Consider the following 13,079-nt stretch of genomic DNA (forward strand, 5'->3'; position numbering starts at 1 on the left):
CCTGGTCACTCCCAAATGGCCTAGACTCTGTCCCCTCTGCTTGCAGATACTTCACGACTTGAATCCACCTTTTGGTTCTATCAGACACTTTCACCTTCTCCAGCAGCGGTATCTTCCTGACGTCGTTCATCCGACACCACTTCACACCTATGCTTCCCTGGTGTAGGTATCCTGGTTCCTACAGTATCCACGGATGGGGTGGCTCTCCAACCTTCTGTCTTCCACAGGGTTTCTTCGGGTCCACTGGTAAGGGTCCTTCTTCTTTAAAAATGCAACTGCGACTTACCAATTGACTTGTATTGAGCCCGCGGTCGTGTTCCCACTCTGCACACAGCCTCCGCGGGGTTCCTGGTTACTTACCTCAAGTGGTTCCTTGGATCCCCTGCACTTCTACGTCTCTCGGGTATAGTCTTGACTCGAATCGTGGTTCCCACACCACTATTTTAGTATATGGTTTGGTCTCCCCCGGGGACCAGTGTATTTGTGCTACTTACCGGTTTCTATTGAAAAGTATTGTGTGCATTGTGTATATCTTCAGCTACAAGATATCTTTGTGTTAGTGTCTTATAATAAATACACATTTTTATAAATACACTGTGTGGTTCTATTTCACTTAATCAATACCTATAAGATTATGTTCTGGTAAAACAATCTGCTTTACACTCCTTCTGGACTAAGCCGGATGGCTGCTCTTCACAGCTATCACTTAGAGAGCTTTCTAAGGTTGTCTAAGACCGCTTAGATCACTATAAGGGTTGTCTGGATTAGTGTAGGTTGTCCACTTACATAAGTGTGCACCATATACTAAGCCAGCTTCTCACAGCATCTAAATGCATTTTTTATGTGTAAGCTGATATTTTATTGTTTTAATGACTGAATCTGGCATTCATTTTATACAAATTATAGACTTTCCTCGTGATTAATCCTACAGTTTTATTTATTTATTATTTTAACCTGCATTCGTACTTTTATGGCCCTGGTGGCCGAAATAAAGATATTTGAACTGAATTGAGTACAAGTGTACAGATTCTGTTACATTAGTCTTTTATTTTTCCCCAAATGAAAGCCTAAATGATATCTGGCACCCCGACTCTGGCTACTCTTGGTGATGAGATGAATGCTGACCCACCAGAGCTGGACCAACTTAAAGAGCAGTTGTGGTTTGCAAAACACTGGGCTCTGTAGAAAGACCCTTTCTAGTATCCGCTAGAGCAACCTCATAGTCTTATAACCAGCTAATGGGGTATTTAAATATGGAACTATATCTGCACTACTGTTAGCAAGTGGTTTTGTTATTTTTTTATTTGCATATATTGTTTGGGGAGACTTTCTCTCTCCTTTGATCTGCAGTCATCTGTCCTATGATCTATAGTATTCCCATGAATCTATGCCAGATATACTGGCAGCAATCCCAGACCCTTACTATATACTGCGTTCCGATCGCCCAGAGGGGAAGGTTGGCGGTGGTGTGACTGCTATTATACATTCCAAGTTTCAGTTCCAGACTCTGTCTTTCTCTCCCATCCCAGCTGTTGACTACCTAGTCATCCGTTCCACCTCGATCACTCTCCCCTTAACATGCGCCCTTTTCTACCGCTCCCCACAGTCCATGCCTCTTTTCTGTCAGGCAGTCCAAGATTTGTTGGCCACATTGGTGATCAACAATTCTCGCGTCCTGGTAGTGGGTGATTTCAACTTCTGGCCTTCTGACCCCCGTGAAGATCCTCTCTTGAAGGAATTCACGGATATGCTTGGCAATCTTAACTTCTCCCAGCACATACATCTTCCTACACACATCCGCAGACACACCTTGGACCAGGTTTGGTCTACTAACCTACATATTCCTACTCCAGTCGTTAGCCCATGTCCCTGGTCGGACCACTTCTTTATTTCATTTCCCTCGACCTAGGACCAATTCACAAACCATTGCTTCCCTCTAACACCTGGGCCCGTAATTGGGGCCGGGTAGAAATTCCATCGCTCTGCACTTCCCCCCCGGACCCGACCAATCGGTCCCCCACCTCTCCCAATCCTAGCAATCAATGATTGGCTGTCCTCAGCTTGCGATCGGTTGGCTCCCCTCAAACGCCTACGGACGCTCCGCCTTCATGATTCTAATAGATGGTTCACCACCGACCTCAAAACAAAAAAACTTGCCCTCAGACAGGCTGAGCGATGGTGGAGGCTGAATTACTGCCCAATCCTAAAATCTTCCTACCTCTCCCTGTTACTTGACTATAAAAAATCTATCCTGCAAGCCAAATCAGATTACTTTACCACCAAGGTCCTCCTCGCCACCAATAAACCTAAGGGCATCTTTTCTATTGTCCATGACCTGTCGACCTTTGACAGTCACCCTCAAGCCGGCCCCATCGCAAATCCTTTGCAACTCCCTTAATGAATACTTTATTGACAAAATTGTGGCAATTAAATCCAATATTCCTTCTTCCCCTCCCAGCTTCTCACACCTAGAGCCCCGTCTAACCCTTATTCTCTGGAACAATTGCCTTTGATTGCTTGTGAAACTTTTTCCTCCCTACTCACTAAGGTCAAAACTGGCTCTCCTTCTGACAGTTGCCCTGCCTATATACTCAGAGAAATATTCTCAGCTTGCCCTGAACCCCCTTTAACCCTTCACAATGACTCTCTCACACAGGGGACGGTCCCCAAATTCTTTAAGTCGGCAAAAATTATTCCCATCCTGAAGAAGGTTGGAGCGGACCCCTCCTCTCTCCCTAACTTCCGCTCTATCTCCCTGCTCCCTTTTCTGGGAAAGATCTTGGAGAGCCACGTCACCACCTGTCTCAGCTCCTTTATTGAGGAAACCCATTTTTTAGATCCTCACCAGGCGGGCTTTCGTCCAGCTCATTCTACAGAGTCTGTTGTTCTCTCTGTACTTGATGAGCTCAGAGGTGGCGCCAACATCAATTCCCCTCAGGCCTAGGTACTCCTGGATTTGTCCGCTGCCTTTGACACGCTGCCTTTGACACGGTCGACCATACCATCCTGCTCGTTCGTGTCAGGGGCGCGGGCATTCGGGGAACCGCCTTGGCATGGGTTACCTCATTTCTAGAAAACCGCTACCAGGCGGTCCAGTTAGGTGGTTTCTCTGCCTCTCCTCGTTCGGTCTCCTGTGGCGTTCCCCATGAATCGTCTCTTTCTCCTTTACTCTTTAATCTCTACATCCTTCCTCTCATTTCTGCTCTTCAGAACTTGGACGTCACGGTGTTTAATTACGCCGATGACCTCCAACTCATTTTCAATCTCTCCTCTTCTTCTGCTTCTGCTCTTAATGTTCAATCCACTATGCTCTTTATTAGGGACTGGATGAACTATAATCATCTCAAACTGAACCCCGATAAGACTGAGCTAGTACTCACGGTGGCATTCCCAGCCCCTGGTCCTCTGCATTCTGGCCCTCCTCCCAGGGCCCTTCTCCCCCCTCACCCCCCCCCCCCTCTTCCTCCGTTAAAACTCTTGGGATGAGAGTCAGCTCTGATCTCCCTATGCACTCTCAGATTAGTGCCATGGTATCATCCTACTTCCTCAAACTCCGCGTCATACGCAAGAGTTCCAGTTTCTTTTCCACGGCAGCTTTGAAAATCATCCTACTAGCTATGATTGTTTCGCGTCTGGACTACGGCAATGTGTTATACGCTGGGGCCCCAGCATATGAGCTGTGCCGTCTCCAACTGATCCAGAATCAAGCCGCACGTCTAATCTTTAAATTTCCCAAGCATCATCACACCACTCCCCTGTTAAAACCTTTACATTGGCTGCCCCTCTCTGAACGCTCTTTATTCAAAATGGGATGCCTGATTTTTCCGGCCTTAGCAGGCAGTGGGCCAGCATTTGTAGTCTCCAGAATTACAGCCTATTTTCCTAACAGGGATCTGCGGTCCTCCTCCAAGCTCCTCTTGTGCGCCCCCCGATTTAGGAGAAAAAAACATGGCGGCATGAGGTTCTCCACCGTGGCCCCTGCCTTTTGGAATGCTCTTCTCTTCAGTGTTAGGTCAGCTACCTCCTACTCGATCTTTCGCAGGGCTCTTAAGACCCAGCTCTTCTCACGCGCTTTTTCACACTAGGTGGCTTCCCCTTCTGCCCCCTCCGGTGTATCCGTCCTCAGCGCCAAGAAACTGCTAGGTATACGTGCGCTCTGTAAATGCTTTAACTTCAACTTATATATGCTATCACGGCCTCTTTTTAAAGCTGACCCCACTAACTGGGAACCCATACACTGATCATATTTCCTTTTACAGTGATATATAATGTAAAAAGTGCATCTATAACTGAGCTCATAATCTAATACCTTTTTAGGTCTCGGAACTGCGAACAGATTGCGAAGCAATCTGTCGTTCCGAGACTCTTTTGCAATCATTCTGGCTTTCAAGGAGTCAAGGGAGACAGACAAGTGAGGTGCACGCGCAACCTTGGAACTGGGATCAGGTCGCGCGCGCTTCCTCTCTCCCATGGCTCCTTGGAAGCAGACTCACACGCACGCACACACATACAGACCCCCCCCCTCGCCGCACATACACACACTCACATACACACACTCACACACACACATACAGAACATCCCCCACTCGCCGCAGCGCATGCGCACGCACACACAGAGACACCCGCCCCCCCCCTTCCTACCTCGTCTCGGCGTGTCTTTGCGCTCCATGGTGACGTTCGCCAAATGAGGGTGAGCACTGGACAGACTGTCTTGCACAAGGACGGGCAAGTGCACAGTCGTCAACAGGCCCCCAATAAGTCACCGAGCACCTAAGGAGGGGCACCCTCTTTCAACAGGACACACCGGCTTGCCCCAGTCGCGTGCCGTCCCTGCCTCTCAGATTGCGTGCTAGTGCTCGCGCGCAGCCGCCGTTCACGGCTGTACGTTTTTGTGTCCCATAAAATGTGTCCTTCGAATATATTTGATTTAACGTTGCCACTAACGGGTTATGCTTTTTGGGTATTGAATGAATGTTTGTTTAATTTCACCACTTCATTCGTCTATAAACATGCGCTACTCCCCTTTGTCACTTGGGTCAGTGAAAAAAATAAAGATAATGTTTTGGTATTTTGGAAATGCCAAGTGCTAAGTGATTACGCCAACTCCATTTTGTACATGAATGCATCGTTGTGGTTACCGGTTCTATTATCACTTCAGCGTTTTCATATCGAGTCTTTTGTGGTAGTTTCGTCAACTTCTTTAAATTAGGGTCATTTTAAGAATGTGGGGGTCCTCGAACAAGAACTATACTTGGGGGAGGCTGTTCAGTTCAACTGTTTTATTTATACTGTTTTATTTATTCTAATGCAAGTAGCATGGTGCTAAACAACATTGAATTTTATGCGAAATGTTGTGACGCAGTAATCTATACACAGGAACTATAAACGTCCCTTTCCCGGAGGTGCCGTGCGGGGTTTAAGGCTTGGAACGTGTGCCCTCTGGGCAAACTTGCCCATTTATGTAAAAGCCTGAGCTGTAACTTATCAAATATTTCACTTTGCACACCCTCGTCCCCTTGCTTTACCCAGAAGTACATAGGGGCTTATTTACAAGCCCCTTGCTCTGCCGGTGCGCCACTTTTAATTGCGGGAAAAAGTGACTCAACGGTGGCGCAAGGGGCTTGTAAAAAGACCCATAGTGTATATGTTTATACATTTTCGACTTGTTGTAGGATGCTAACCCACTTAGTGCAGATGAACCATAACCACTTAAGAAGATGTAGACAAAAACCTTCACATTCAATGTATTTTCCATATACTATGGCTTGCATAGTCTGATAATTACATTAGAAAAATTGGTCGTACTTTTCTGTATTTTCATCCGTTTGACCCAGCGTGCACGCGGTCGCACTTCCTTTTACATGGAAGACAGTAAAATGTCTTGCATCCCCACCACCACTGCCATGCACACACAGACACCACCAGCTGAGTGCAGAGTGCTGAGTAGTGAGTAGTGAGTTTCCAGAGTGCAGAGTAGTGAGTGCAGAGTAGTGAGTAGTGAGTGCAGAGTAGTGAGTGCAGAGTAGTGAGTAGTGAGTGCAGAGTAGTGAGTGCAGAGTAGTGAGTGCAGAGTAGTGAGTAGTGAGTGCAGAGTAGTGAGTAGTGAGTGCAGAGTAGTGAGTAGTGAGTGCAGAGTAGTGAGTGCAGAGTAGTGAGTGCAGAGTAGTGAGTAGTGAGTGCACAGTAGTGAGTAGTGAGTGCACAGTAGTGAGTAGTGAGTGCAGAGTAGTGAGTGCAGAGTAGTGAGTAGTGAGTGCAGAGTAGTGCGTGCACAGTAGTGAGTGCAGAGTAGTGAGTCGTGAGTGCACAGTAGTGAGTGCAGAGTAGTGAGTCGTGAGTGCACAGTAGTGAGTGCAGAGTAGTGAGTGCAGAGTAGTGAGTAGTGAGTGCACCATAGTGAGTAGTGAGTGCAGAGTAGTGAGTGCAGAGTAGTGAGTAGTGAGTGCAGAGTAGTGAGTAGTGAGTGCACAGTAGTGAGTGCAGAGTAGTGAGTGCACAGTAGTGAGTGCAGAGTAGTGAGTAGTGAGTGCACAGTAGTGAGTAGTGAGTGCAGAGTAGTGAGTAGTGAGTGCAGAGTAGTGAGTAGTGAGTGCAGAGTAGTGAGTGCAGAGTAGTGAGTAGTGAGTAGAGAGTGGTGAGTGCAGAGTAGTGAGGGCAGAGTAGTGAGTGGTGAGTGCAGAGTAGTGAGTACAGAGTAGTGAGTACAGAGTAGTGAGTGCAGAGTAGTGAGTGCAGAGTAGTGAGTGCAGAGTAGTGAGTGCAGAGTAGTGAGTGGTGAGTAGTGAGTGCAGAGTAGTGAGTGCAGAGTAGTGAGTGCAGAGTAGTGAGTGCAGAGTAGTGAGTAGTGAGTGCAGAGTAGTGAGTAGTGAGTGCAGAGTAGTGAGTAGTGAGTGCAGAGTAGTGAGTAGTGAGTCCAGAGTAGTGAGTCCAGAGTAGTGAGTGCAGAGTAGTGAGTGCAGAGTAGTGAGTGCAGAGTAGTGAGTGCAGAGTAGTGAGTGCAGAGTAGTGAGTAGTGAGTGCAGAGTAGTGAGTAGTGAGTGCAGAGTAGTGAGTGCACAGTAGTGAGTGCAGAGTAGTGAGTGCAGAGTAGTGAGTGCAGAGTAGTGAGTAGTGAGTAGTGAGTGCAGAGTAGTGAGTAGTGAGTGCAGTGTAGTGAGTGCAGAGTAGTGAGTACAGAGTAGCGAGTGCAGAGTAGTGAGTGCAGAGTAGTGAGTAGTGAGTGCAGAGTAGTGAGTAGTGAGTGCAGAGTAGTGAGTGCAGAGTAGTGAATAGTGAGTGCACAGTAGTGAGTGCAGAGTAGTGAGTGCAGAGTAGTGAGTAGTGAGTGCGGAGTAGTGAGTAGTGAGTGCACAGTAGTGAGTGCACAGTAGTGAGTGCAGAGTAGTGAGTAGTGAGTGCACAGTAGTGAGTGCAGAGTAGTGAGTCGTGAGTGCACAGTAGTGAGTGCAGAGTAGTGAGTCGTGAGTGCACAGTAGTGAGTGCAGAGTAGTGAGTGCAGAGTAGTGATTAGTGAGTGCACAGTAGTGAGAAGTGAGTGCAGAGTAGTGAGTAGTGAGTGCAGAGTAGTGAGTGCAGAGTAGTGAGTAGTGAGTGCAGAGTAGTGAGTAGTGAGTGCACAGTAGTGAGTGCAGAGTAGTGAGTAGTGAGTGCACAGTAGTGAGTGCACAGTAGTGAGTAGTGAGTGCAGAGTAGTGAGTAGTGAGTGCACAGTAGTGAGTAGTGAGTGCAGAGTAGTGAGTGCAGAGTAGTGAGTGCAGAGTAGTGAGTAGTGAGTGCAGAGTAGTGAGTAGTGAGTGGTGAGTGCAGAGTAGTGAGTGCAGAGTAGTGAGTGCAGAGTAGTGAGGGCAGAGTAGTGAGTAGTGAGTGCAGAGTAGTGAGTAGTGAGTGCAGAGTAGTGAGTAGTGAGTGCAGAGTAGTGAGTAGTGAGTGCAGAGTAGTGAGTGCAGAGTAGTGAGTGCAGAGTAGTGAGTAGTGAGTGCAGAGTAGTGAGTACAGAATAGTGAGTAGTGAGTGCAGAGTAGTGAGTAGTGAGTCCAGAGTAGTGAGTGCAGAGTAGTGAGTAGTGAGTGCTGAGTAGTGAGTAGTGAGTCCAGAGTAGTGAGTCCAGAGTAGTGAGTGCAGAGTAGTGAGTGCAGAGTAGTGAGTGCAGAGTAGTGAGTAGTGAGTGCAGAGTAGTGAGTAGTGAGTGCAGAGTAGTGAGTGCACAGTAGTGAGTAGTGAGTGCAGAGTAGTGAGTAGTGAATGCAGAGTAGTGAGTAGTGAGTGCAGAGTAGTGAGTGCAGAGTAGTGAGTGCAGAGTAGTGAGTGCAGAGTAGTGAGTGCAGTGAGTAGTGAGTGCAGAGTAGTGAGTGCACAGTAGTGAGTAGTGAGTGCAGAGTAGTGAGTGCACAGTAGTGAGTAGTGAGTGCAGAGTAGTGAGTGCAGAGTAGTGAGTGCAGAGTAGTGAGTGCAGAGTAGTGAGTGCAGAGTAGTGAGTGCAGAGTAGTGAGTGCAGAGTAGTGAGTAGTGAGTGCAGAGTAGTGAGTGCAGAGTAGTGAGTGCAGAGTAGTGAGTACAGAGTAGTGAGTGCAGAGTAGTGAGTGCAGAGTAGTGAGTAGTGAGTGCAAAGTAGTGAGTAGTGAGTGCAGAGTAGTGAGTAGTGAGTGCAGAGTAGTGAATAGTGAGTGCAGAGTAGTGAGTGCAGAGTAGTGAGTGCAGAGTAGTGAGTAGTGAGTGCGGAGTAGTGAGTAGTGAGTGCACAGTAGTGAGTGCACAGTAGTGAGTGCAGAGTAGTGAGTAGTGAGTGCACAGTAGTGAGTGCAGAGTAGAGAGTAGTGAGTGCACAGTAGTGAGTAGTGAGTGCAGACTAGTGAGTGCAGAGTAGTGAGTGCAGAGTAGTGAGTAGTGAGTGCATAGTAGTGAGTGCAGAGTAGTGAGTGCAGAGTAGTGAGTGCAGAGTAGTGAGTGCAGAGTAGTGAGTGCAGAGTAGTGAGTGCAGTGAGTAGTGAGTGCAGAGTAGTGAGTAGTGAGTGCACAGTAGTGAGTAGTGAGTGCACAGTAGTGAGTAGTGAGTGCAGAGTAGTGAGTAGTGAGTGCAGAGTAGTGAGTAGTGAGTGCAGAGTAGTAAGTAGTGAGTGCTGAGTAGTGAGTGCAGAGTAGTGAGTCCAGAGTAGTGAGTGCAGAGTAGTGAGTCCAGAGTAGTGAGTGCAGAGTAGTGAGTAGTGAGTGCAGAGTAGTGAGTAGTGAGTGCAGAGTAGTGAGTAGTGAGTGCACAGTAGTGAGTAGTGAGTGCACAGTAGTGAGTAGTGAGTGCACAGTAGTGAGTAGTGAGTGCAGAGTAGTGAGTAGTGAGTGCAGAGTAGTGAGTAGTGAGTGCAGAGTAGTGAGTAGTGAGTGCAGAGTAGTAAGTAGTGAGTGCTGAGTAGTGAGTGCAGAGTAGTGAGTCCAGAGTAGTGAGTGCAGAGTAGTGAGTAGTGAGTGCAGAGTAGTGAGTAGTGAGTGCAGAGTAGTGAGTAGTGAGTGCAGAGTAGTGAGTGCAGAGTAGTGAGTGCAGAGTAGTGAGTGCAGAGTAGTGAGTAGTGAGTGCAGAGTAGTGAATAGTGAGTGCACAGTAGTGAGTGCACAGTAGTGAGTGCAGAGTAGTGAGTAGTGAGTGCACAGTAGTGAGTGCAGAGTAGTGAGTGCAGAGTAGTGAGTGCAGAGTAGTGAGTGCAGAGTAGTGAGTGCAGAGTAGTGAGTGCATGCACAGTAGTGAGTGAGTGCACAGTAGTGAGTGAGTGCACAGTAGTGAGTGCACAGTAGTGAGTGAGTGCACAGTAGTGAGTGCACAGTAGTGAGTAGTGAGTGCACAGTAGTGAGTAGTGAGTGCACAGTAGTGAGTGCACAGTAGTGAGTAGTTAGTGCACAGTAGTGAGTATTGAGTGCAGAGTAGTGAGTATTGAGTGCAGAGTAGTGAGTAGTGAGTGCAGAGTAGTGAGTAGTGAGTGCACAGTAGTGAGTGCAGAGTAGTGAGTGCAGAGTAGTGTGTAGTGAGTGCAGAGCAGTGAGTGCAGAGCAGTGAGTGCAGAGCAGTGAGTGCAGAGCAGTGAGTGCAGATCAGTGAGTGCAGAGCAGTGAGTGTGCAGGGTGAACAATTCCAATCCATACCACATAATTCCATTACACACCACATGCATACACTCCATAACACATGGCTAAAAGACATTGCCATTTACAATGCCATTAGCTCTAACTCAAATAAATCCGAGACCTATTGCATTTCCAATGCTTGTTGGTATTCTCGCTACATTTTTGACCAAATAGTCTGTACCAAGTTGGAGAAGTAGCATTAGGTGAACATAGAGTGGCAAATGTACTAAAGGGTTTACAAAGCTGTACCAAACACAAGCATGATTTGACAATGTTATTTCACCTGTTCAGGTTTTCCATTTTGGTGCTACTGTTTGAGTGGTGCCAATAGGCAATCATTCCATTTATTTTGTATGTTCTAGATACTGTGTGCATGGACCCAAGCACAAGGAATCCATCATGGACCTGGTTCGCAAAGAGGCAGAGAAGTGTGATCGCCTCAGTGGGTTTTTTACTACCATGAGCATGGCAGGTGGCACCGGATCTGGGCTGGGAACATATGTGACCCAGTGTTTGCGAGACGCCTACCCCAACAGTTGTCTGCTCAACCAGGTTATTTGGCCTTATGGAACTGGGGAGGTAACTATCCCCCTTTCTTTACTCTGTCCTAATATTCGCTTTCAGCTTTAAGATTGAAATACTCATTTTTATTTCTTGTGGTGTTGTTTGTCTAGTGCATACTGCTATGCTTGTATTTAGTCTCACAGGTAGCTTAGACATGGTACGTTATGCTCAGCACAATGATTACTTGCCTTGTACAAAGTAGGCACATTGTTGAATTTGTGAGTGTTGTTAGCGACCTGACATACTAAAGTCATCCTCCTAAGACTTCTGGTATTTGAAAAAGCCTCAATTGTTTTTTGTTTGATATGGATATTCATACTAACTCAGCCCTGCTACCTACATTTTCCAAAGGAACCAGATGTGATCATAAAACTGGGGAACTAAACTGACCTTGTTGCCTTTGCCGTCTGGAGCCAGCACCTCTTTGGGTCACTGATTTCTGCACCGCCTACGGTCTCCCCCTGCCGCCGCTGCTTTCACCATCTCCAGCGCGACCACAGAGGGGGTGGACTGTTCAAGGCAGGACTACAACTCCCGGCTGCCTTTGCGCCCGGAAGCCGCAATTAGGGGGAATCCGCACCAGGAGGCGCTTAAAAGTGTCCCATAACCCCCGTGTCGAGGGAGCGCGCTGGAGAAGCCCGGGACAAGGGCGGGACAGTCTGTGGCCGTCCGGGGCTGACCAAGGCTGGGGCTAGGCCACCTCTCTTGTATCTGTATACATTGGCCATTGTAAGGAGGATTGCTGCTGTCCACCTCGGGGAGTCGCCTTAGCTAATGACTGGATATATATATTGCCGTTACCATCTTTCTACTTTTATATATTGTGTTTTTGCAAATCACACAAGATGGCGTCACGTTTAAGGAAAGAGAGGAAATCCCTGGTGGGGGGAACTGTCAGTGGGACTCTGGACAATTTTATAACTAGGGCTGCCTCAGTACTGGAATATGAGATCGCCGTTACTGAGCGCAGACTGTCCCAAGAACTCCTCCAAAACAAACGTTCTTCCTTGGGAGCTATCCAGCAAGTAACCACCCCGCCACAAAACTGCCCAAATCATAACAGCTCCTCCCAGCAGGTACACGTTGTTAACACTTCTTCAGAGCTTAGCAAGGAGATGAGTGACGAAGATCTAAGCGCTGATCCCTTATTGGATATTATTACGGAAGAACAAACTACATCATCATCTCCAAACCCAATCCCAATGAGCCAAATACAAAACACACGAGCACCGCCAGGCGCCACTAAGAAGAGAAAGCGGAGGAGATACGTACACAAGGGCAGGTGCCCTAAAAGATCTAAAACACTTTTTTGCCCTGCTGAGGGTCACATTTTAGGAGCTAGGAAAAAAAACGCTAGAACATGCCTCCCCTCTCCCCAATAAAGGGTTAATGGATGATATCGAACTCCTAGTTAAATCACTTTTGCTACCACTTGTGGAGAGGGTAAGAAGGATCGGGGAACAATTAGGCTCAATCGAGCAAATGATAGTCACGAACAACACGCTAATTAAGGAACTTTCCCCCTGCAGGTCAAATAAAAACATACCTGGACTATTTGTAGGGCTCGACTTTACCTAGCGCCTCTACTCAAAACAATTCTACCATCCAGACACAAGTGAAACCTAAGGACCCATTAAAACGTGATGCCACTAGTACTAAACCCAGTGCTGATCTCAGGTCAGACGGTCCCGCAGCACTAGTTAAGCACGTGGCCAGTAAACAGTCACCACTGGCCACGTTGAATGAAACAAATAAGCTTAAGAAACAACAGCTAGACCTCCCACCCGAAGCAACACTCTGTTATAGTTTTAACTGGCGTACCAGAGCTACAGCCAACATCCAACGAAGGCTAGATTATACTCTAGAGCAGGCTGTGACACATCTATCTACAGACGTATAAGAGGAGGTGGAGATTTCTAAGTTAATATCTCCCTCAATACTTATTTTCCAGATTGTGTTCTTTGGCGTCCTCTACACCGGACACCAGTTCGAGTTTGTAATTGATGTAAACTCGGTAAGTGAACCACCCAATATATAACAACCTAAGTGGGATGACTGTAATAGCAACAGCTGGAGACTGTGGTACTATTATGGCCCCTCGGCTATTCTAAGTGGAACTGGGTACTAGGTACGAGTGATTACGCGAATGCAGAGAGATGGTCAATTATAAGAGATTGGGTCTTGTATTTATTTGACTATATAGGGACAATTGATGAGTTTAACAGAAGTCCATGCATAATATGCATTTGGGGTCTTTTACTCAACACTAGACACATAATTTTAAAGGCTATAGACAATGTTGACACAATACAATTGAAAGATTGAGCAGGTGGATTCTAATAAGGGTTTTAAACCCCTCCTCTCTACTCTCTCTCTTTGCTATAGAGAATGTTCTCCCGCATTTGAGG

At 47.0% G+C, this 13,079-nt stretch overlaps 1 protein-coding gene across 3 annotated transcripts in view; it reads left to right on the plus strand.

Annotated features, from left to right (window-relative positions):
- TUBD1 (tubulin delta 1) overlaps positions 1-13,079 on the plus strand; it is a 239,849-nt gene that overhangs the window by 89,491 nt on the left and 137,279 nt on the right. For all 3 annotated transcript variants that reach the window (XM_086954942.1, XM_086954941.1, XM_086954943.1), the window contains one exon: positions 10,470-10,686. In XM_086954942.1, coding sequence (XP_086811068.1) covers positions 10,470-10,686 — 217 coding nt within the window. The remainder of the gene's footprint in view (positions 1-10,469; positions 10,687-13,079) is intronic.

This window comes from Lissotriton vulgaris, chromosome 2_1, assembly GCF_964263255.1.
Source record: "Lissotriton vulgaris chromosome 2_1, aLisVul1.2, whole genome shotgun sequence".
Classification (NCBI taxonomy): Eukaryota; Metazoa; Chordata; class Amphibia; order Caudata; family Salamandridae; genus Lissotriton; species Lissotriton vulgaris.